Source organism: Eptesicus fuscus, chromosome 13, assembly GCF_027574615.1.
Source record: "Eptesicus fuscus isolate TK198812 chromosome 13, DD_ASM_mEF_20220401, whole genome shotgun sequence".
Classification (NCBI taxonomy): Eukaryota; Metazoa; Chordata; class Mammalia; order Chiroptera; family Vespertilionidae; genus Eptesicus; species Eptesicus fuscus.
Window position 1 is genome coordinate 67387240 of NC_072485.1, and position 20258 is coordinate 67407497.

Below are 20258 nucleotides of genomic sequence, written 5' to 3' on the forward strand. Positions count from 1 at the left end.
AGGCGCCAGGTTGAGTCTGGACGCGCGCGCTCGCGGAATGCTCCTGGACAAGGCCTTCCCCTCTCTGGGCCTCCGTTTCCCCGTCTCTATAAGGAGGGGTTGGGGTGGTTCTTCCCACCTGTGAAAGGCTCTGCTTTAGGAGCCTGCACCCCTGGGGCCCCGACACCGGCACGGCCCCGCATTGAGGTTACGCAGATGCTCCCCTCTGGGAGCGGACGGTCAGGAGGCCCGAGCCCGGCCAAGGGCAGGGAAAGTCACAGCCTTTCGCGGGACCACGGGCCCTGGTCCTGGCCTGTGTCCTCGGGGCGGTGTCCAGGGCAGGGATCCAGTCCCCCAGCCCCAGCCCCCTCCCAGGCCAGCTTTATCGCAGTGGCTGATGCTCAGCCTGAGGCCCTTAGAGGACAAATTTAGCCACATCCAAGTAGGCAGAGTCCCCGTCCTCGCCAAGACCCCAGATGGTGGGGGGAGGTGAGCTCTCGGGTGTCGCTGGGTAGGTTCCTCTGGGGTGCACTTAGCCAAAGTCTTGTGATGAGGACCACAGCCCTGGCTTTCCTGCCTGCTGGCTGTGTGATTTTGGTAAGTCACTTGACCTCTCTGAGTCTTGGTGCCCTCTCATCTGAGAAATGGGCATCATAACCACACCTTTCATTGGAGCAGGGAATGAGGTGATGCGTCCAAGTGCTTATCCCCGTGTTTAATAAGAGGGGCCGCAGGGGTGGGGTGCACGGGCAAGCCAGGGCCCCCGCAGCCTCTATTGGACCCTCAGTCTCAGCCTTCAGCAAGAAGCCACGGTCCGTGGAGGTGGCCGCCGGGGGCCCTGCCGTGTTCGAGGCCGAGACAGAGCGGGCCGGAGTGAAGGTGCGCTGGCAGCGAGGAGGCACTGACATCAGCGCCAGCGACAAGTTCGGGCTGGCAGCCGAGGGCACGCGGCACACGCTGACCGTGAGGGACGTGGGCCCTGCGGACCAGGGGTCTTACGCCGTCATCGCAGGCTCCTCCAAGGTCAAATTTGACCTCAAGGTCGTCGAAGCAGGTAAGACGCTGGTCAGTCTTCCCTGAGGTTTGAACTTCTGGGGGTTTGAGCAGGGGCAGCCCCGCCACCTCTCCACGGCCCGGGGCGTAGGAGGTGCTTTCCCACCGCTCGCCTTTGCTCCGGCTGTGCCCTCTGCCAGGAAAGCCCCCCTTTGCTGAGAGCAGGACCTCTCCGAGCGCCCCCTGTGGCTCCCTGGCCTCTCCAGCCATTGTGGAGGCGGGGAAATTCAGAGATGAACTAGCATAAGGCTGCCCTCCGGCTGGACACCCACACATGCCCGAGGTTGTGCACCCCAGGGAAGCCCCGGGGGCTGTGGGCCTGGAGGGAGCCGAGCCTGGGGGCCTGGGCCAGGGCAGAGCCTGGGGGAGGAGAGGAGGGATGGACGCCAGAACGGGTCGGAGCGGACCCACTGGACGTGAGCACAGAGGGCGTGCACCGCCCAGAGGGTTGCATCCAAGCGAGATGCCCTGGCTCTGGGGCCTGATGCTCAGGAGAGACGGGGCCGAGGAGGGGCCCTGAGCTCACAGAGGTGGTGGGTAGAAAGGGAGAGAATTTAGGGGAGAGACAGGGTCATGGCGGGTGAGGAAAGGGAGGGGCCAGGTGAGCTGTATCTAATGCGGCTACAAAGATGGAGGCGAGACCTGGGGCAGGAGGGGTCTGGTTCGAAGCTGCTCCACAGCCCCTGCCCGATCCCCTGCAGAGCCAGCAGAGCCCGTGCCGGCCCCTGCCCCAGCCCCTGCCCCTGCCCCTGCGGAGGCCCCTGCGGAGGCCCCCGGCGTTCCCGGAGAAGCCCCGGCCTCAGCCACTGAGGTGGAAGGAGGCTCCCCAAGTCCCAAAGGTGAGAGGGCTGGGCAGGGAGGGCCCGGGCCAGTGTGGGGTGTCCCAGCGCAGGTCTCAAAGGCCTCTGCCCACAGGGTCAAGTTCAGCGGCCCCCAATGGGTCTGCTGCCCCCGACGACCCCATCGGCCTCTTTGTGACGCGGCCACAGGATGGCGAGGTGACCGTGGGTGAGTGTGGGGCTACTGCCGCCCGGGGGTGGGGAGGGGAGGGCGGCAGCAGAGCCTCCCCCAGCCCACTGCCACCCGCCTCTTGCAGGCGGTAGCGTCACCTTCTCGGCCCGCGTGGCCGGGGCCAGCCTCCTGAAACCGCCCGTCGTCAAGTGGTTCAAGGGCAAGTGGGTGGACCTGAGCAGCAAGGTGGGCCAACACCTACAGCTGCACGACAGCTACGACCGGGCCAGCAAGGTGGGCCCGGGGCCCGGGGACACGTGGAGCGGGACATGGAGAGCCCTGGGGGGCTCACAGCGGTATAAAGAAGGGGCACGGGGAGCCTGGGAAGCAAGTTGGGGGGCCGGAGGCACATGGGGAGCATGGGCAGGCTCAGGGGAGGGTTATGGGGAGGCACAGGGACCAGTGGGACATGGGGAACCTGGAGGCCAGGGTAGTCTCAAGGGGCATAATAAGGCTTGAGGGGGCCCAGCTCAGGGACATCATAAAGCCTGGGGGCACCAGCCAGTGAGGGTAGAAAGCCCCTGGAGGGATGGGCATCAGAGCTCATGGGGCTTCCGGCGGCCAAGATCCATTCATCACAGACAAGCACACCAAAGCCTGAGAGGGTGGTGCTGTCTGAGGTCACTCGGAGCCGGGCCTCGAGCCCGCCCCTGGCTCCCGCCTCTGCTCCTTCCACTCCTGTGAGCCTGGCCCAGGGCGGGGCCTCTGGCAGGCAGGCCTCACGTCCAGTTGTGTGGCTGTGCCGTTCGGGTGTGTGGCTGTGCCGTTCGGTTGTGTGTCTGTGCTGTGCGGTTGTGTGGCTGTGCCGTTCGGTTGTGTGTCTGTGCCGTTCGGTTGTGTGGCTGTGCCGTTCGGGTGTGTGGCTGTGCTGTTCGGTTGTGTGGCTGTGCCGTTCGGTTGTGTGGCTGTGCCGTTCGGTTGTGTGTCTGTGCCGTTCGGTTGTGTGTCTGTGCCGTTCGGTTGTGTGTCTGTGCCGTTCGGTTGTGTGTCTGTGCCGTTCGGGTGTGTGTCTGTGCCGTTCGGGTGTGTGTCTGTGCTGTTCGGTTGTGTGTCTGTGCCGTTCGGTTGTGTGTCTGTGCCGTTCGGTTGTGTGGCTGTGCCGTTCGGTTGTGTGTCCATGCAGCGCACGAAGGTGCATCATCTTCAGCGAATGCCACCAGCCTGGCGGCCATCACAGATTTCTGTTCTCTTACCATCCTGTGCCAGCAGATGGCAGTGTGGGTCTTGAGAAGGGGCTCCTTTTGCTATTTACACACAACTGCATGGGCTCACTTAACCTTGAAGGGTGAGAAGGTTGGTGGCCACTGGCCACCCCAGTCTCCTTTAGGGGTGAGGGCCTCCTCTTTTGACCCCATCTCCCCGACACCTCACCCCACAGGTCTACCTGTTTGAGCTGCACATCACCGATGCCCAAGCCACCTCCGCGGGCGGCTACCGCTGTGAGGTGTCCACCAAGGACAAGTTTGACAGCTGCAACTTCAACCTCACTGTCCATGGTGAGTGGGCCCTGGCGCCGTCCTGACCTCGGGCTCCCGAGGGGCCTGTCCCCTGCACCCGCCTCCGGTTCCCAGCACCAGGGAGGAGGCCTCGTCCTGGCCGGACAGCGCTGACCACGTGCCCGACATGCTCACGCAGGGCCTGGGAGAAACCCCTGGAGGCTCCCGGGGCTGGGCTGGTGACGCCAAGTCCAGACCTCGTCTGGGTCTTGTCTTGGCGTCCTGGCTCCCGGCACAGTGAACAGGTGAAGGGCGAATTGAGAGAAGCGTGGGAGCCCCATCACTTGCGCTGAGGGATTGGGGATCCTCAACTGCCCCCTCCCTGGACCTCGGCCCCTGGCAAGGCTCAGGATGTGGGGTCCCGGGCAGGTGCCCACTCTCCATGGGCCATGGGTGGGCAGGTCTGTGACGCGGGGATGGCCCCCTCGGAAGTCCCCTTCCCTGACTTAGCTCCTTCTTTGCACTCAGAGGCCATCGGCCCCGGAGACCTGGACCTCCGGTCAGCTTTCCGCCGCACGTGAGTGGCCACCTCTCCTCAGGGCCTGGGGAGGCCAGCCTCGGGGTCCGGGCTGGGGGTGGGGTGGGGGGGTCTGGGCTGGGGGTGGTGTGGGGGGTCTGGGCTGGGGGTGGAGTAGGGGGGCAGGGCTGGGAGGCATGTGGGGGCTCGGGGCTGAAGTTGATGGCCTTGGGGGAGAGCGAACTCCCTGGGCAGGTGAGGAACTGGGTCTAATTCCCACAGGAGCGTGGCTGGCGGTGGTCGTCGGACCAGGTACCCCTCCCCTGGCCCCACTTGCCCCGTACGCAGACCCCGGGGTCTGCGATGGGCAGACAGCCCCCACCTGGCCAGTGTCCCCCTCTCTCACTCTACTCCGCCCCCAGCCTTCCCGGCTCCCAAGCCCCTCTGGGCAGCTCCCCTGGGTCCTCACCGGGTCCTTCTCCACAGTGACAGCAGCGAGGACGCCGGGGTCCTGGACTTCAGCTCGCTGCTGAAGAAGAGGTGAGCCCCCGGGAGTGGCTCCGGGGCTGCGGCTCAGACTGGGGGGCCGCAGAGGGCGCCGTACCTCTGAGCTGGCTTTCCGGCCTGCCGCCTGGGACGGCCCTGCTGTTGGGAGGAGTGAGGAGGGCTCTGCAGACGCTAGGTCCCGCACAAGCGCCCCGCGAGCCGCACCTTGCAGTCTGCGAAGCTCCGGGGACCCGTAGACGCTGGGAGAGGCGCCCCCCCCCCTCAGCTGCAGGGGTTGCCCGTCCAGCCCAACCCAGCTGACTCCTGCCCTTTCCTCTCTCCCCCCACCCTGCATCCTGGCGGCGCCGCTGTGGCCCAGAGAGTAAGCAGTGGGGCCTGGTGCGGTGGGCAGAGGGCGCCCCACAGTGGTGAGAGATGGGAGGGGCTGGTAACCAGGCAGACCTGAGTGAGAACCCCAGTGTCGAGAGTCTCTGAGCCCCGAGCCCCGGCTCTCCTGATGCCCAGCTGTGAGGTGGGCAGGAAAGCGTGGCCGGCCTGTGGTGCGTCATAGGTGCCCCGCAAATGGGGGGCATGAGTACCGGGAGGAGGGAGGAGGGGAGGCCCATGGGGGGGTCCCAGGTCTTTGTGGAGAGATGGCCCACGCTCTAATGTGTCCCCGCCTTTCTGCCCCACCTGGAGCAGCAGTTTCCGGACCCCACGGTGAGTGCGCTGTGAAGCCCAGCACCCTGTCACCTCTGTTACCCCAGGAACCCCTCCCTGGCCCCACCCCCATACTGAGCTGTAAGCCCCTGGAACCCCGGAACTGGCTGAGGACCCATGCCGGCTCAAGCCACCACCACCCCCAGAAGGAAAGGGGCAGAGGGCGGGGCAGCTCCAGCTCCTGGGTCCTGGCCCCGGGGAGGGGGGCTGCAATCCTGCCCCGGCCGTGGGCATCCCCTGAGGCCGCCGTGCGTGGACACGGACACAGGGACTCGAAGCTGGAGGCCCCGGCCGAGGAGGACGTGTGGGAGATCCTGCGGCAGGCGCCGCCGTCCGAGTACGAGCGCATCGCCTTCCAGCACGGAGTCACCGACCTGCGGGGCATGCTCAAGAGGCTCAAGGGCATGAAGCGCGATGAGAAGAAGAGCACAGGTGAGCCCTCCCCTCCATGCCAAGGAGAGGGCCCAGGTGAGCCCTCCCCTCCATGCCAAGGAGAGCGCCCAGGGGAGCCCTCCCCTCCATGCCAACGGAGAGGCCCAGGTGAGCCCTCCCCTCCATGCCAACGGAGAGGGCCCAGGTGAGCCCTCCCCTCCATGCCAAGGGAGAGGCCCAGGTGAGCCCTCCCCTCCATGCCAAGGAGAGGGCCCAGGGGAGCCCTCCCCTCCATGCCAAGGGAGAGACCCAGGGGAGCCCTCCCCTCCATGCCAAGGAGAGGGCCCAGGTGAGCCCTCCCCTCCATGCCAAGGGCCAGGACCCAGGTGAGCCCTCCCCTCCATGCCAAGGAGAGGGCCCAGGTGAGCCCTCCCCTCCATGCCAAGGGCCAGGGCCCAGGTGAGCCCTCCCCTCCATGCCAAGGAGAGGGCCCAGGTGAGCCCTCCCCTCCATGCCAAGGTAGAGACCCAGGTGAGCCCTCCCCTCCATGCCAAGGGCCAGGACCCAGGTGAGCCCTCCCCTCCATGCCAAGGAGAGGGCCCAGGGGAGCCCTCCCCTCCATGCCAAGGGAGAGGCTCAGGTGAGCCCTCCCCTCCATGCCAAGGGAGAGGGCCCAGGTGAGCCCTCCCCTCCATGCCAACGGAGAGGCCCAGGTGAGCCCTCCGCTCCAAGTGAAAACCAGGCGATCCCTTCTCGCTCCCCCCCCCCCCCGCCTCCCTCCCACCCGGGAGAAGAGACGGGCCTGTGACTCTTCCTCTCAGGCAAACAGAACAAAAGAAACAGAAGGGGCACGGGCTAGCCACCCCCTCGCCCCAACGCAGGTCAGGAGAGGGCTCCTGGCCCTTCCCCATCAAGGCTGACAGCACAGGTGCAGCCCCTGAGGGTGAGCTGGGAACAGAGGGGCCTCACCCGCCCCCTGGGCAGGAGCGCAAACACCCGAGGTTGCTGTTAACACGGGGTCCAGGGCAGAGAAGGCCATTCCTCCCGCCACCTGCCTTCTCGCCAAGCCTCTGTCTTTCTGGAAGCCCCTGGCCTTATCCCTGAGCTGAGCAGGTACAGAGGACCCCGAGGAAGACAGGCGAACGGAGAGACAAACAGTCACAGTGGGGACCAGGCAGACCAAGGGGAGGTGGCCGGGCGCTCTGCCACGTGGCTGTGGGCGTGAGCCTCCTGCCAGGGCCGGCCTGGGTGGGGGCGGGGCGGCCGGAGCAGGGGCTGAGGGGTGGTGTTCAGCCTTCCAGAAGAAGCTGCAGCCGGCCTACCAGGTGAACAAGGGCCACAAGATCCGGCTGACGGTGGAGCTGGCCGACCCCGACGCCGAGGTCAAGTGGCTGAAGAATGGACAGGAGATCCAGATGAGCGGCAGGTGCGCCCGGGGCGGGAGCAGGTTCTGGGGGCTGGGGGTGCGGGGAGGGGACCCTGGATGGGCGGGGGGGGGGGGGGGGCTGCTCCCAGCCCTGCCCTCTCTGCCTCTCCATCGTGTTCTCTATCTCTGCCCGTCTCTCAGCATTTCTCTCTCTCTGGGTCTAACTTCCCATTTTCCTCTTTTATCCATCTTTGTTCCTCGCTCTTTTTCTCTTGGTCTCGCTTCCTCCCGTCGGCAACACACCTATGGCCCCTTCTGTTCCACAGCAAGTAAGGCCCCGCTCCCGGGAGGCTTGGGATGGGGGCCAGGGTCACGGCATGGGGGGGGGGGGGGGGCAGTGAGGGGGCACCAGGAGGTGAGGCCACAGCTTTCCCCCCTCTTCCGCGGCCCCTGCCCAGGTACATCTTCGAGTCCAATGGTGCCAAGCGCACACTGACCATCAGCCAGTGCTCGCTGGCGGACGACGCGGCCTACCAGTGCGTGGTGGGCGGCGAAAAGTGCAGCACCGAGCTCTTTGTCAAAGGTGGGCCCTGGGCCCGGGGACCTGGGGACCCAGGCAGAGGCGGGCCCAGAGGGACCCGTCCATCACGCCCTCCCTGCTCCGCAGAGCCCCCGGTGCTGATCATGAGGCCCCTGGAGGACCAGCTGGTGATGGTGGGGCAGCGGGTGGAGTTTGAGTGCGAGGTGTCTGAGGAGGGGGCCCAGGTGAAATGGTGAGTGTCAGGGGCCTGGGGGCCTGGGGCCTGGGACGGGGCTGGGCGGCCTGGGCACCCGCAGAGGAGGCCACAGCACTTGCCGCCCACCCTCCGGCCAGGCTGAAGGACGGGGTGGAACTGACTCGGGAAGAGACCTTCAAGTACCGGTTCAAGAAGGACGGCCGGAAACACCACCTGATCATCAACGAGGCCACCCTGGAGGACGCCGGGCACTACGCGCTGCGCACCAGCGGGGGCCAGGCGCTGGCCGAGCTCATCGTGCAGGGTGCGGCCCACGGCGGGGGGCGGGGGGGGCACACGGGCCCCACAGCCAAGGACAGGAATCATGCCAACCCGGGGTCGCAGCCGGTGCGACCTTGAGCAAGTCACGTTGACACCGTGAGCGTCACCTTCCTCCTCTGTGAATGGGGAGGCTGAGGTTGCCACTCAGAGGGCAGTGGGAGGGTCAGGTGGGCCTGGGTAGTGCCACACACACACACACACTTGAGGCTCCTTCACACGCCCAGGTGCTCTCCGAGGGATTCACGTCCACACCCACACACGCCCTCCCCAGCTCACGGGCTCTGCCCTGCCCCCTAGAGAAAAAGCTGGAGGTGTATCAGAGCATCGCGGACTTGACGGTGGGCGCGAAGGACCAGGCCGTGTTCAAGTGTGAGGTGTCGGACGAGAACGTGCGGGGCGTGTGGCTGAAGAACGGGAAGGAGCTGGTGCCTGACAGCCGCATAAAGGTGTCCCACATCGGGCGGTGAGTGTGCGGGGCTCGGCCCCGACGCAGACGGGCGGGCGATGGGGCAGCAGAGACTGAGACAGAGACAACGGAGAGACAGACTGACACACTGGAAGACAGAGACAGACAAAGAGACAGAGACGGACGTAGAGACACCCAGAGAGACAGAGAGAAACAGACAGAGGGACAGAGAAGAGATAGAGACGGAGACAGACAGAGATGGACAGACAGAGGTGGACAAAAAGAGACAGATACGCAGACAGGCAGGACACAGACTGAAACGGGAGGTAAGAAGAGACGAAAAGACAGAAAGCGGTGGAGAGACAGAAGCGCACCGAGGAGAGTCCATCAGAGCCGGAGAGAAGCAGGGAGAGAGGCAGAGGGGTTTGCCCTGTGCCCAGCCCCCTCCCCCAGTGGTGACCGGGCAGGAGGCCACGGGGGGAGGCCAGCCCTGGCGGGGGGCCCTCACTCTCTCCCACTCTCTTACTCATGCCCCGAGCATCTGGGCCGGCCCGTGCTGGGCCCAAGGTCATGGAGATTAATGAGACCAGCCTCTGTCCCGTCTCCAAGGGCCCGGCCAAGGGGTCACTTCTGCCCTGCCTACACGTGAGGGCGCTGGAAAAGTCAAAAACAAAGAAAGCACTTAAAACACCAGGACCCCAGAGAGCTAGGAGGGGGCCAGGGCCCCGGAGCTCTGGCCAGGGTGTCCGGTGAGGCCAGGGATGTGTGGCCCCGTGGGACCCTCTGAGCCACTGCTGCCCGGCAGGGTCCACAAACTGACCATCGATGACGTCACGCCTGCGGACGAGGCTGACTACAGCTTCGTGCCTGAGGGCTTCGCCTGCAATCTGTCCGCCAAGCTCCACTTCATGGGTGAGCTGCGCCCGGGCTGGGGGGGGGGGGGCCTGTCGCTGGCCCTGCCTTTGCCCTGGTGCCAGCTGCTCTTCCTTCTCTTGCAGAGGTCAAGATTGACTTCGTGCCCAGGCAGGGTGAGTCTCAGGGCCCCTGTGTGCCACCTCCCCACACACCCCTCCCCTCCCCCCACTCCCCCCGCCCACGTCTCCTCTCCACTCACAGAGAAGAACAGAAATCTGGGAGAGGGACCTTGAGACCCAGCCCCAGCTCTGCCACTCGGGACTACGGGCCAATGACAATCTCTCAGCCTCGGTTTCCTCACCTCTAAAGACAGTATCCCCATCTGAATACTGTCTCCTCCATAGGGAGGTGGGAAAGATGAGAGGAGATGGTGTGTGAGCCATCCAATGGCAGCACAGATGTGAGATTTTACTATTTTCCCCCCCTGCTTTTTGAAGTGTCTCTCCTACTTTCAGATAAAACTTTAACCAGGAGAATAGTCCAGGCTGAGGCAGGCTCTAGAGTAGTACCTTCCAAACTGGGTTCACTTAATACAAGATATTAAGTGAAGGGTCCCATGGTGAAGTAACTTTGGGGAATACTGAACACTTGCCCCCATGCCCCCTCTTGCACAGTTAAGAAATGTGCTTAACTTTGTTTAATCCAGGGTTTCCTAAACTGTTTGTTTGTTTGTTTTTCTGGCCATACATTGATGTCCTTGCCCCTCCCCCCCCCCACCCCCCAGCACAGTTTAAGAAATGCTACACTAGGCATCCTACACTACAACTTCCCTGGAACTTCCTGGAGTGATGGAATATTCTAGATCTTGATTGGGTGGTGGTTACACCGGTGTATACATTTGTCGAAACTCTGCAAGCTGTGTGCTCAGATCTCGGCATCTCAGAGTGTGTGAATTATGCCTCAGACATAAAACAACGGGACACCTGCTCCTCCGGTGTCCCCTCTGTCTCTGACCTGTGCTGTGTCCCCACCCCAGAACCTCCCAAGATCCACCTGGACTGCCCTGGCCGCAAGCCGGACACCATCGTGGTTGTGGCCGGGAACAAGCTGCGCCTGGACGTCCCCATCTCCGGGGACCCTGCTCCCACGGTGATCTGGCAGAAGACCATGACACAGGTACCGTGGGCCCCTCCTCCACTTCCCATCTGTAAAATGGGGGTTTGGGACCAGTGAGTGCTGGGACCTGCTCCCCACATGTGCATGCCCTCCGGTGCCCTTGGCTGGGAGTGTTGAGATGCAGCCGGCTAGGTGATGGGCAGCAGAGGAGGCGGGCAGAGGAGAAACAGAGGGGCCGCTGGGCAGGGTCTCCCCCGCCCCTCCCCCGGGCTGAGTCAGCCACCTTCCCCCCTTCCCTGCTGTTCTGTTCCCAGGGGAAAAAGGTCCCAGCTGGGCCGGCGCCTGATGCCCCAGGGGATGCAGGTGCCAGTGACGAGTGGGTGTTTGAAAAGAAGGTGAGTGAGGCTTGTTTGCACAGGGTGCCCACCGTGGGCAAGGCCTCCAAGAAGGTGCCACACCTGGCCAGCGGTGCTCCCGCCCCGGGCAGGTGTCCACGCACACGCACACACGGCTGCCAGCGTTTGCACCCTCCATGTCGCGGAGCCCTCCTGCGCCGGCTGCTGCTGGGTCCTCTGCCAGCAGCCATGAAGGGCTCCTCACAGGGGCTCTGTGAGGTCCTGCTGTTCCCATTCAGAGACAAGGCCACGGAGGCCCAGAGAGGACACGGGCTGCCCTGAAGTTCCCCGACAAAGCGAGAGCCCGAACCCCCTGCCCTGGGGCCTTGCCCGTGGCAGGCGCTCAGTAAGGGTTTCTGGACCTGGGGCTCCCGTGGGTGCAGGCTCCACTCAGGCTGTGCCTCCCCCAGACCTTGTGCTGGGGTCCTTTCCCATCGCGGGGCTGTTGGCCACCCCAGAGGCTGCAGAAGCTTCTGGAGTCCAACGTGGGCCCTTCCCCCCGCCCCCCATGTCCCCCTCGCCAGCTGCTGTGTGAGACCGAGGGCCGGGTCCGAGTGGAGACCACCAAGGACCGCAGCATCTTCACCGTCGAGGGGGCAGAGAAGGAAGACGAGGGTGTCTACACGGTCACCGTGAAGAACCCTGTGGGCGAGGACCAGGTCAACCTGACAGTCAAGGTCATCGGTGAGGCCGGTGGCCGGGGTCCAGGCCGGGAGGAAAGAGGGGCAGCCAGGGAGGGCCCATCCACCGAGGCCTTCAGTCACTCAGCACACGTGACAGGCCAGGCTCTCAGGTCCATGGAGAGGATGGGGACGGGGACACGGGTGAACATGGGCAGTGGGAGCCATGCAGGGTGGGTCCTAGGCCGGCGACTTGACCAGAACTGCCTTCCAGAAGGGTTGCTCTGGCTCTGGGGGTGGTTGGGGGGTAAGGGGATGAGCCACAGGGACCCTGGGCCCGGGCAGGGCTGATGTGGGTCCCCAACTCCCCCAGACGTGCCGGATGCCCCTGCGGCCCCCAAGATCAGCAACGTGGGCGAGGACTCCTGCACGGTGCAGTGGGAGCCGCCTGCCTACGACGGCGGGCAGCCGATCCTGGGTGAGTGGGGGGCACCAGGGCAGACCCCGCGGGCAGGGGCGGGGGTGCCTGGGCCCCAGACCACAGCTCCTGCTTCCCTTCGGCAGGTTACATCCTGGAGCGCAAGAAGAAGAAGAGCTACCGGTGGATGCGGCTGAACTTCGACCTGCTGCGGGACCTGCGGCACGAGGCGCGGCGCATGATCGAGGGCGTGGTGTACGAGATGCGCGTCTACGCCGTCAACGCCATCGGCATGTCCAGGCCCAGCCCCGCCTCCCAGCCCTTCATGCCCGTTGGTGAGCCTGCCCCGCCTGGCGCTGCCCTCCTGCCATCCCCGGCCAAGGGGCTCGAGGATAGCAGCTGCTCTGCGTGGGCGGCCACCACGCTGGGCACTTACCTCCCAGGTCTGTCATCTGAAAGCGGGGGTGAGCCCTCCTCTCACAGATGGAACAAGTGAGGCTCGGAGAAGTTAATGACTTGCTCAAGGCCCCCCAGCTGGTAGGGCGGGAGCGGGGACTCACACCACCCTGACCCTTGTTTCACCTTCGCGAGGGTCACCTTTCACCTCTGTAGAAGGGGGGTAAGGACATCGACTTCATAGAACTGTTGTTAGGGCGACAGGAGTTAGTGCCAGCAGAGCGTCTGGTATACAGCAGGTGCTCAATAAATGGCAATTGTCCCCTGTCCTCTGCTCCCTCCAACCAGGGTTGTCACGTATGAAACAAGGGGAGGGTAGTGGGTGTCTAAGGCCCGAGGGACGTCTGTCTGTGGGAAGGGCCCTGGGCCAGGAGTTGGACCTGGTGTTTGCCGAGCCGGCTCCACCGTCCCGGGAGGCCCGCCTGAGCTGTCGTCTCCCGAAGCCTCGGTCCCCTCGTCTGTAGAATGGGGGGTGGAAGGGTAGTGCAGACAGGAGTGCGGCAGGCTCTCCAGGACACCTGTCCCTGCCAGATGTGTGGACCTTTGGGGGCAGCTGTCTGAGGCAGGGGGAGGTGGCAGGAAGGGGGTGATGTGGGGAGAGGGGTCCAGGCCTCCTCCGTTAGGACTGACTTCCAGTTTGCTCGGCTCTTAGCTCCCCTCAGCACAGGGGAGGAGACGCCGTGCTTCGGGCTGGCTCCCCTCCCACCGCTATCGGACGGAAGTGGCTCCTTCTAAGCTCTCTGAGGTCTTCGGGCACTTTTCCTACTTAGAGCTCTTTTGTGCTTGTTTCTAAGCCTACCTAGAGACAGGCCTTTGAACGGAGCTGAAATGTTCCTTAAAGTGCTCGAAAGCCCGCCGCAGGGTTAGCCCCGTGTGACTCAGGCCCCGCCCTGCCCTCCCCTGCCCAGGCCCCCCCAGCGAGCCCACCCACCTGGCGGTGGAGGACATCTCCGACACCACCGTGTCCCTCAAGTGGAGGCCCCCGGAGCGCGAGGGAGCCGGAGGCCTGGATGGCTACAGCGTGGAGTACTGCCAGGAGGGCGGTGAGTGCCGCCTGCCCGGCCTGGGCCTGCAGCCTGGGCCCTTCTCTGAACAGCCCCCCGCCGGGCACCCGTCACCCCGCGGGGCCCTCCCGGCAGTGGCAGCCCCAGCCAGCCACCAGAGGCGGGGCAGCAGGGGGGGTGTCGATGCTGACGCTGCCCGTGGTTCTGCCTCCCACCCCCACCCTCAGGCTCCGAGTGGGTGGCCGCCCTGCAGGGGCTGACAGAGCGCACCTCGATGCTGGTGAAGGACCTGCCCACGGGGGCCCGGCTGCTCTTCCGGGTGCGGGCACACAACGTGGCCGGGCCCGGAGCCCCTGCCACCACCAAGGAGCCCGTGACGGTGCAGGAGATCCTGCGTGAGTGCCCCTGTGGGCACAGGTCCTGACAGTCAGATGGGCCCTCCTGGGGGAGGAGCTGCATGCTGGGCAGGGGCAGGCGGGGCAGGAGCCTTCATCCAGGCCCCGGGCGCAGGGCAAACCTGTGCGGAGTGACCTCTTGGTTTCCCGTCAGCCCCAGTCCGGGGCAGGGAAGGCGCGGGTCATTGTGCCATCCTCGGCCCGTGAGTCTCGGCTCCAGCAGGTAGATCTTGTCCTTGCGCTCAGGACTGAGCAGTGATGCCACCTGGGGTCAAACTGACCCATCTGGGCCTCCCTTCCTAACAGAGGATCAGCTGTGTGTAAGGACTGGTTCTCAAGGTGGAAAGACAGCAGACTGGGTGGTAATAGGGTCCAAAAGCCTAGATTTGCATCCTGGCCTGTGTGACCTCAAACGAGCTGCACACCCTCTCTGACCCCTGCCTCCCGCAGCGGCGTGGTGAGGCTCAGGTGGAAGCAGGCGCTTCGTGAACCCTTTGGGGCGGGGTTAGGGGAGCTACAGGAGGGGACCCCAGGGAGTCCCCTTTTTTAGCTGCAGCCCTGGGCGCTGCCTCGAGAGAGAATGGAGCTGTGGCACCCCTCAGGCCCTGGGCTGGGGGTGGCTCTCGCTGAGCTGCCCACTCCGCGCCCACAGAGCGGCCACGGCTCCAGCTGCCCAGGCACCTGCGCCAGACCATCCAGAGGAGGGTCGGGGAGCCCGTGAACCTCCTCATTCCTTTCCAGGTAGGGCTGGCCCCTTCTCTGTCCCGCTGTGTGCTGCTCATGCCTCGCAGACCAATGTGCCTCAGGGCCCACCTGAGACCTCACCTGGGCACGTGCGGCTGGGGGTGGCCGGCTCTCAGGGGGAGCCAGGCTTGGGGGTGAGCTGTCCCTCCCCACAGGGCAAGCCCCGGCCTCAGGTGACCTGGACCAAGGAGGGGCAGCCATTGGCGGGAGAGGAGGTAAGCATCCGCAACAGCCCCACAGACACCATCCTCTTCATCCGGGCCGCTCGCCGCGCCCACTCTGGCACCTACCAGGTGACGCTGCGCATCGAGAACATGGAGGACAAGGCGACGCTGGTCCTGCAGATCGTTGGTGCGTGGCCCTGGGGCCTCCCTCTCGCCCGCTGGCTGCCAGGCCCCGGCTGGCAGGGTGATGGGCCCTGGAGCAGGGGGTGGGGTCCCATTGGGTCTGTCTCCTGCAGACAAGCCGAGTCCCCCCCAGGACATTCAGGTCACAGAGGCGTGGGGCTTCAATGTGGCTCTGGAGTGGAAGCCGCCCCAAGACGATGGCAACACAGAGATCTCGGGTTACACGGTACAGAAAGCAGACCAGAAGACCATGGTGAGCCTGGCCCTCCCCCCTACACACACACACACACACCCCTCCTAGGGCCTGGCAGACCCCACTGCCCTGAGAATGGGCCCACCTCTCACCCTCCGCGATCTGGTTCTCTGCACAGTTGGGGTGCAGACACCAGGGGGGACCCGAGAGGCCCCTGGTAGGAAGCAGGGCCTGCCCCCAGCCCCAGAGACCCCTTCTCCACGCCGCAGGAGTGGTTCACGGTGCTGGAGCATTACCGCCGCACCCACTGTGTGGTGTCCGAGCTCATCATCGGCAACGGCTACTACTTCCGGGTCTTCAGCCACAACATGGTGGGGCCCAGTGACAAAGCCGCCACCACCAAGGAGCCTGTCTTCATCCCCAGACCAGGTGCGGGGCCCTCACTCCCACCCCCGGGGGCGCTGGGGCAGGCAGCCGGTGGGCACAGGGAGGGAGCCCGGCTGGGTGCAGCCCCCTCGGTACAAAACCCTGTCACCGCCAGGCATCACCTACGAGCCACCCGACTACAAGGCCATGGACTTCTCCGAGGCCCCAAGCTTCACCCACCCCCTGGTGAACCGCTCGGTCATCGCCGGCTACAATGCTACTCTCTGCTGTGCCGTCCGAGGCAGCCCCAAGGTGGGAACGTAGGCCCAGGTGCGGGCAGGCCCAGGCGGCCGAGCTCTGGCCTCGAGGCGTCCCCTTCTCTCTGCCTCTCCCTGAGCAGGGCCTGGCACTCCCCATCGGCTCTCTGTTCCCAGCCGTGGACATAGTTCGGGACTCCAGTGGGAGCCCCCGGAGTAGAAACACAAATGCCCATCTCCCTACATTCCTGCCAGGTCCTCTCAACCTGAGAGTCTCCCTCCTTCCCACTGTCTGATTTATAGCCCAAGATTTCCTGGCTCAAGAACGGCCTGGACCTGGGAGAAGACGCCCGCTTCCGCATGTTCAGCAAGCAGGGCGTGCTGACCCTGGAGATCAGGAAGCCCTGCCCCTACGACGGGGGCGTCTATGTCTGCAGGGCCACCAACCTGCAAGGCGAGGCGCAGTGTGAGTGCCGCCTGGAGGTGCGAGGTGAGGAGCCCCCGGGCCAGGCCTGGGTGGGAGAGGTGGGCGCTGGCTGGGACGGCCATCCCGGCCCAAGCAGCTGCTCTGGCTGGAAGAGCCATGGTCGCCACGCCCGCTGCTCCCTGCCTGCTGGGAGGACGTGTGGGGCCGGGAGGTGCAGCCACAGCACAGCCTCCTTCTCCCCTGCAGTGCCTCAGTGACCAGGCTGCCTCCTCGGGCACGGCCAGGTATGTACGTACTCTGGACCACCTCGGGCCCACATCAGCCTTAGCCCTTGGTGCAGGGGCACAGCCATCGGAAATGGGGTGCAGGTGGCTCTTAGTCCAGCTCACTCACAAGGGAACCTGTGTCAGAGGTGCCACCGGATGCCAGCCATGTGCCAGGAGCCTGAGGGAAGCTGGACAAGCCTCCTCCCGCTGCTGGACACGTGTGCGCGGTATGACCGGGGGCCGGCTGCGGAGTGGTGACGAGCAGGCGTGGGGACTGTGCAGACTGACCCTTCGGCGCTCCCGCTGGAAGCTCTCAGATCGTGGGGGCGAAGAGCGAGTGGGCTCAGGAAATGATGGCTGCGTACGTCTTTCTGGCCTGCCATGCTCTCGGGGTGTACGGGCAATAAAGATCAGTGCGGCCACAGAGACCTGGCCTCCCTGTCCCACGTGTTTTCACACAGGCACAGGGAGACGTAAGTTGATCTTCAGAGCAAACTGAGGGCAGACGGTTAAATGAGGCCCAGAGCGGAGCCCTAAATTCAGAAAACATTAATCCTGGAGGGAAGCGGTCTCCCCCCACTGCACACTCTTCCAAGGAGGAAACGGAGGGACAGTGATGGAGAACGGGCCTCAACACAGAGCCAGCACACCAGGCTCCTGGCCTGCTCGCACGTGCTCAGCACGATCTTCGTTCTGGTGGCCACGGGCGCAGCAGCCCGGACCGGGGGCAGTGCTGCAGTTCTGTGCCCATAAGGCCTGGGGGCTGCTGTGGGGTCTCAGCGGGCAACACGCCCATGGCCTACGCACACCTGAATCCCACGGAGGAGGAAGCCAGCAGGTCTCGGAGGTGCCCTGACAGTGAGTGTAGAGGGTCCTTCCTGCCAGGGAGTGGGAGGAGGTTTTCCCGTGGCAGAGAAAACTCCCTGACGCTGGGCCCAGGGCCGCTTCTCCGAGTTCCACCCCCGACACTCCTGGCCCCGATCCCAGTGTTCGTGTGCAGCCGCAGGTCCTGGCTGAGTCACAGCACTGGGGATCACACCCGTAAGGAACACTGAGAGCTGGGACCCCAGGGCGGTTTTCCTTCACGGCCAAGTTCATCTCTGCTCAGGTGTCAGCCAGTTTGGTTGCCCCCTCTAGTGGCCAATTCAGAGCACAGCAGCCCTCTGTGGGCCCTAACAGGACACAAGGGAGGACGCTCTCCCACAGCCGCTGGGAGCCCAGGGGCGTGGGGAGGAGCCCTGCTGGGCCGGCAGGTGGGAGGCTGGGCTTCGGCGCCAAAGCTCAGATGGGCGTGATCTCATCTCCCCGCTCCCTTCAGACCAGAGGTGCCTTTGTAGAGTCTAGGTCCGCCTTCCTCAGGCCCAGGTGAGGGGAAGCATCATTTAGTGCCAGGAGCCCAGGAAGAGTTAAGGACATTTATTTCACATTCACACGTCTGTACATTTTCTATAAATAATGTGGAGCTGAAATAAATATGTACAGTCATCTCTTGCCCACTCCCAGGCCCTCTCCCCCTTCTGGCACCCAGTGCCAGGAGACGCTGCCTGCAGACACGGGTGTGTGTACCCAACTTGGCTTCTGCCCACCCCTTCGGGTTCCTGGGAGTCTTCCGGCCCCAAGCAATCTGCTCGCCTCTAAGGCCAGGCAGACCTCGGGAAGAGCTGCTCCGCTGAGTGGTGGAGGCCATGGTGACAGCAGCAGGACTGTGGCCCCCGGGCGGGTGGTAGCTGCCAGCTTAGGAAATGCGCCAGGAAGCAGGGAGGGTGCCACTCCCGCTGCTGCCCCGGGACTCTCCCTCCTCTCGCTGCCCACCTCTCTCAGGAAGCCTCAAGCTCCCCTTACTCCCCAGAGGGGGGCTGTTCCAGGCGCTCGGCTGTGCTGGATCACAGAGGACCAGAGCCAGAGTCCTGCACTGGGAGGTCACAATGCCGAGGACACGGAGCCACAACACCAATGTCTCAAGGACATGCAGGCGTGGATTCACACTGGCCTGTGCCAAAGAGTTCTTAGAAGCCTCTGGCCCAACACACACACACACACACACACACACACACACTGGAGCCCTGAGGGAACAGCAGGCTGGTCTGGGAGTGAAGAGGGAGAAGGTGGAAGAGACTAGCTCAGCCCTGTGACGAACACACTAAGACACACCAACAGAGACACAGAACTGGGAACCAACTAAGCCACGGCGAGGGGCTTGCAGAGCACACGCGCCATCCGCGTCTGTCTTAGCAGCATCGTGCACTTGGGAACAGCAAGAGGCAAGGGGCGTCCCCTGGGCTGGGGCAGCCTTAACCCCTCCATCAGCTGGAGACGGGCCGGGGTGGGGTTCTGAGGTCTTCCTCACTGCTACGGACCGCAGCCACATACGAGAAGAGACACAACACAGAGTAGCAGATCTCGTGGGCCTAGGCGGGGAGAAAACCAGGCAGATCAACACCACTGAGACCTCACATCTTCACGCGTGGAGATCCGCCACGGGGGGGAAACGCGCGCCCTCGCCCTGGCCGGTGGGAGAGGGCATCAGGGTGCGTGTTTCCCCCGGGGCTGCAGACCTGTGTCAGCCTCAGCGGAATCTCTGGCATCTGCACCAAATTCGCCTCTCAGATCTCTCCTATCACCCCTCACCCGGTGCTCGCAGAGCCCCCCCTTCTGTCCGAAGCCCTGTGCAGACGGGCCCGTCGGGGTGGGATGGCACACTCACCATGGGTGTCTTGTACTTGTGGCTCACCACTTCTTTAATTTCAGGAACTAAAACCGGACGGGCAAGAGACAAAACAGAAAGTTCACAACTAAGAGCGGTGCCGTGCTCCCCCAGGCGGCGGCGCCCGGCACAGGGCCCTTCCCTCCGGGCCGCTCCTAGGGCTGCAGCTCAGGCTAGGGCAGCATCAGTCCAGCCCCTGCAGGAGGAGAGGGCACGTCCCCAGACGCTGCCCTGAGGTCTGCATGGCTCCTTGCTGGTGGCCGTGACTCTACCCACTTCTCTGGGAGCCCCGGCATGGCGGCGGGTTAACCTTTCACCAGCCTGGTCCCTGTGCTGTCCAGGGCCCCCGAGAAGGGCAGGAGGGTGAAGAACCCCGAGTCGGGTGGGAGAAGAGAGCCGCATCCCTGTCGCCAGCCCGAAAACTCGGGTCCTGTTACGCACGGTCCCCTGAACTCCCAGCCCCGACACCGAGCGTCCTGAGGCTGGATGAAGACGTGGCGTGACACTAAACCCACCAGACGTGTACGTTTCCTTTCCTGAGTGGCAGGAGAGGCCAGGCCCGCCTGTGTGAGGGAGAGCGTCAGAGGGCTCTGGAGCAGACACACCGAGCAGGAGAGGCAGGCGAGCACAGCACCCGGGAGGGAGGTGACGGGGAGCATCAGGCAAGGTACACACATGTCCACAGCCCCAAATGCCAGACTCAGAGTCGCCCCTGCCCCAGCCATGCAGGGGTTCTGCTTGGCCAGGGGAAGGAGTGAGGCACAGGCTCAGCCATCATCATGGCCCCTGAAGTTGGGAGAAGCCGGGCATGACATCTCCTGGGGACCAGAAAGGTAGGATGAGAGTCGGCCACACCTCCTGACCCTGGGAGGTGAATTCAGGGACCCAGGGTGACCAGGGGATAGACTCATCAAAGGTGGAGCAAGAAGCGCAGGTCCTCTCCTGAGTCGGAAGATTCCCCCAAAATCTCTCTCTGGCAGAAGAGAGGGAGTACACAGGGGAGAACCTCAGAACCAGTGAGCCAGCACGGGTGGAGGGAGGCTGGGGAGGAAGAGGGTGGGGAGGGAAGACGGACTGGGGATGTGAGCAGCTGCCTTGGTGGAAGGGAGCCCGCCCCGCCCACCGCAGGGCCCGAGGTGGAGCCTGGAGGGGGGGGGAGGCAGCAGAGCGGGGCCACTTTACCTGCTGGAGAACGAAGGTTTTCATAGCAGCGATGAGGGGCACAAAAGAATGAAGCACAAACACAGCAGGAACTCAAAGCCCCAGGGTGAGAACCCCTGCACTACAGGTC

General features: G+C 64.5%; 2 protein-coding genes across 2 annotated transcripts in view; one reads left to right on the top strand and one right to left on the bottom strand.

The window, feature by feature from the left end:
- Positions 1-528: 528 nt before the first annotated feature.
- MYBPC3 (myosin binding protein C3) lies at positions 529-16675 on the top strand. The gene is made up of 34 exons (XM_054725710.1): positions 529-576; positions 703-1033; positions 1734-1871; positions 1948-2040; positions 2129-2277; positions 3422-3539; positions 4008-4056; positions 4279-4308; positions 4483-4536; positions 5182-5202; positions 5471-5634; positions 6868-7000; positions 7267-7269; positions 7399-7523; positions 7608-7713; positions 7815-7981; positions 8296-8461; positions 9210-9316; positions 9403-9432; positions 10296-10435; positions 10690-10770; positions 11295-11454; positions 11764-11868; positions 11955-12143; positions 13173-13307; positions 13496-13663; positions 14316-14404; positions 14563-14758; positions 14868-15007; positions 15217-15376; positions 15489-15625; positions 15874-16060; positions 16244-16281; positions 16408-16675. The coding sequence occupies exons 1-33, from the start codon at positions 529-531 to the stop codon at positions 16252-16254; spliced, it is 3930 nt and encodes a 1309-aa protein (XP_054581685.1). The 3' UTR covers positions 16255-16281; positions 16408-16675.
- Positions 16676-17664: 989 nt separating this feature from the next.
- The window catches only part of MADD (MAP kinase activating death domain), a 38196-nt gene continuing 35602 nt past the window's right edge, over positions 17665-20258 (bottom strand). The window contains exons 35-36 of the mRNA XM_008146732.3: positions 18968-19014; positions 17665-18671 (exon numbers count right to left, since the gene is read on the bottom strand). Of these exons, the coding sequence (XP_008144954.2) occupies positions 18567-18671; positions 18968-19014 (152 nt within the window). The 3' untranslated portion in view covers positions 17665-18566. The remainder of the gene's footprint in view (positions 18672-18967; positions 19015-20258) is intronic.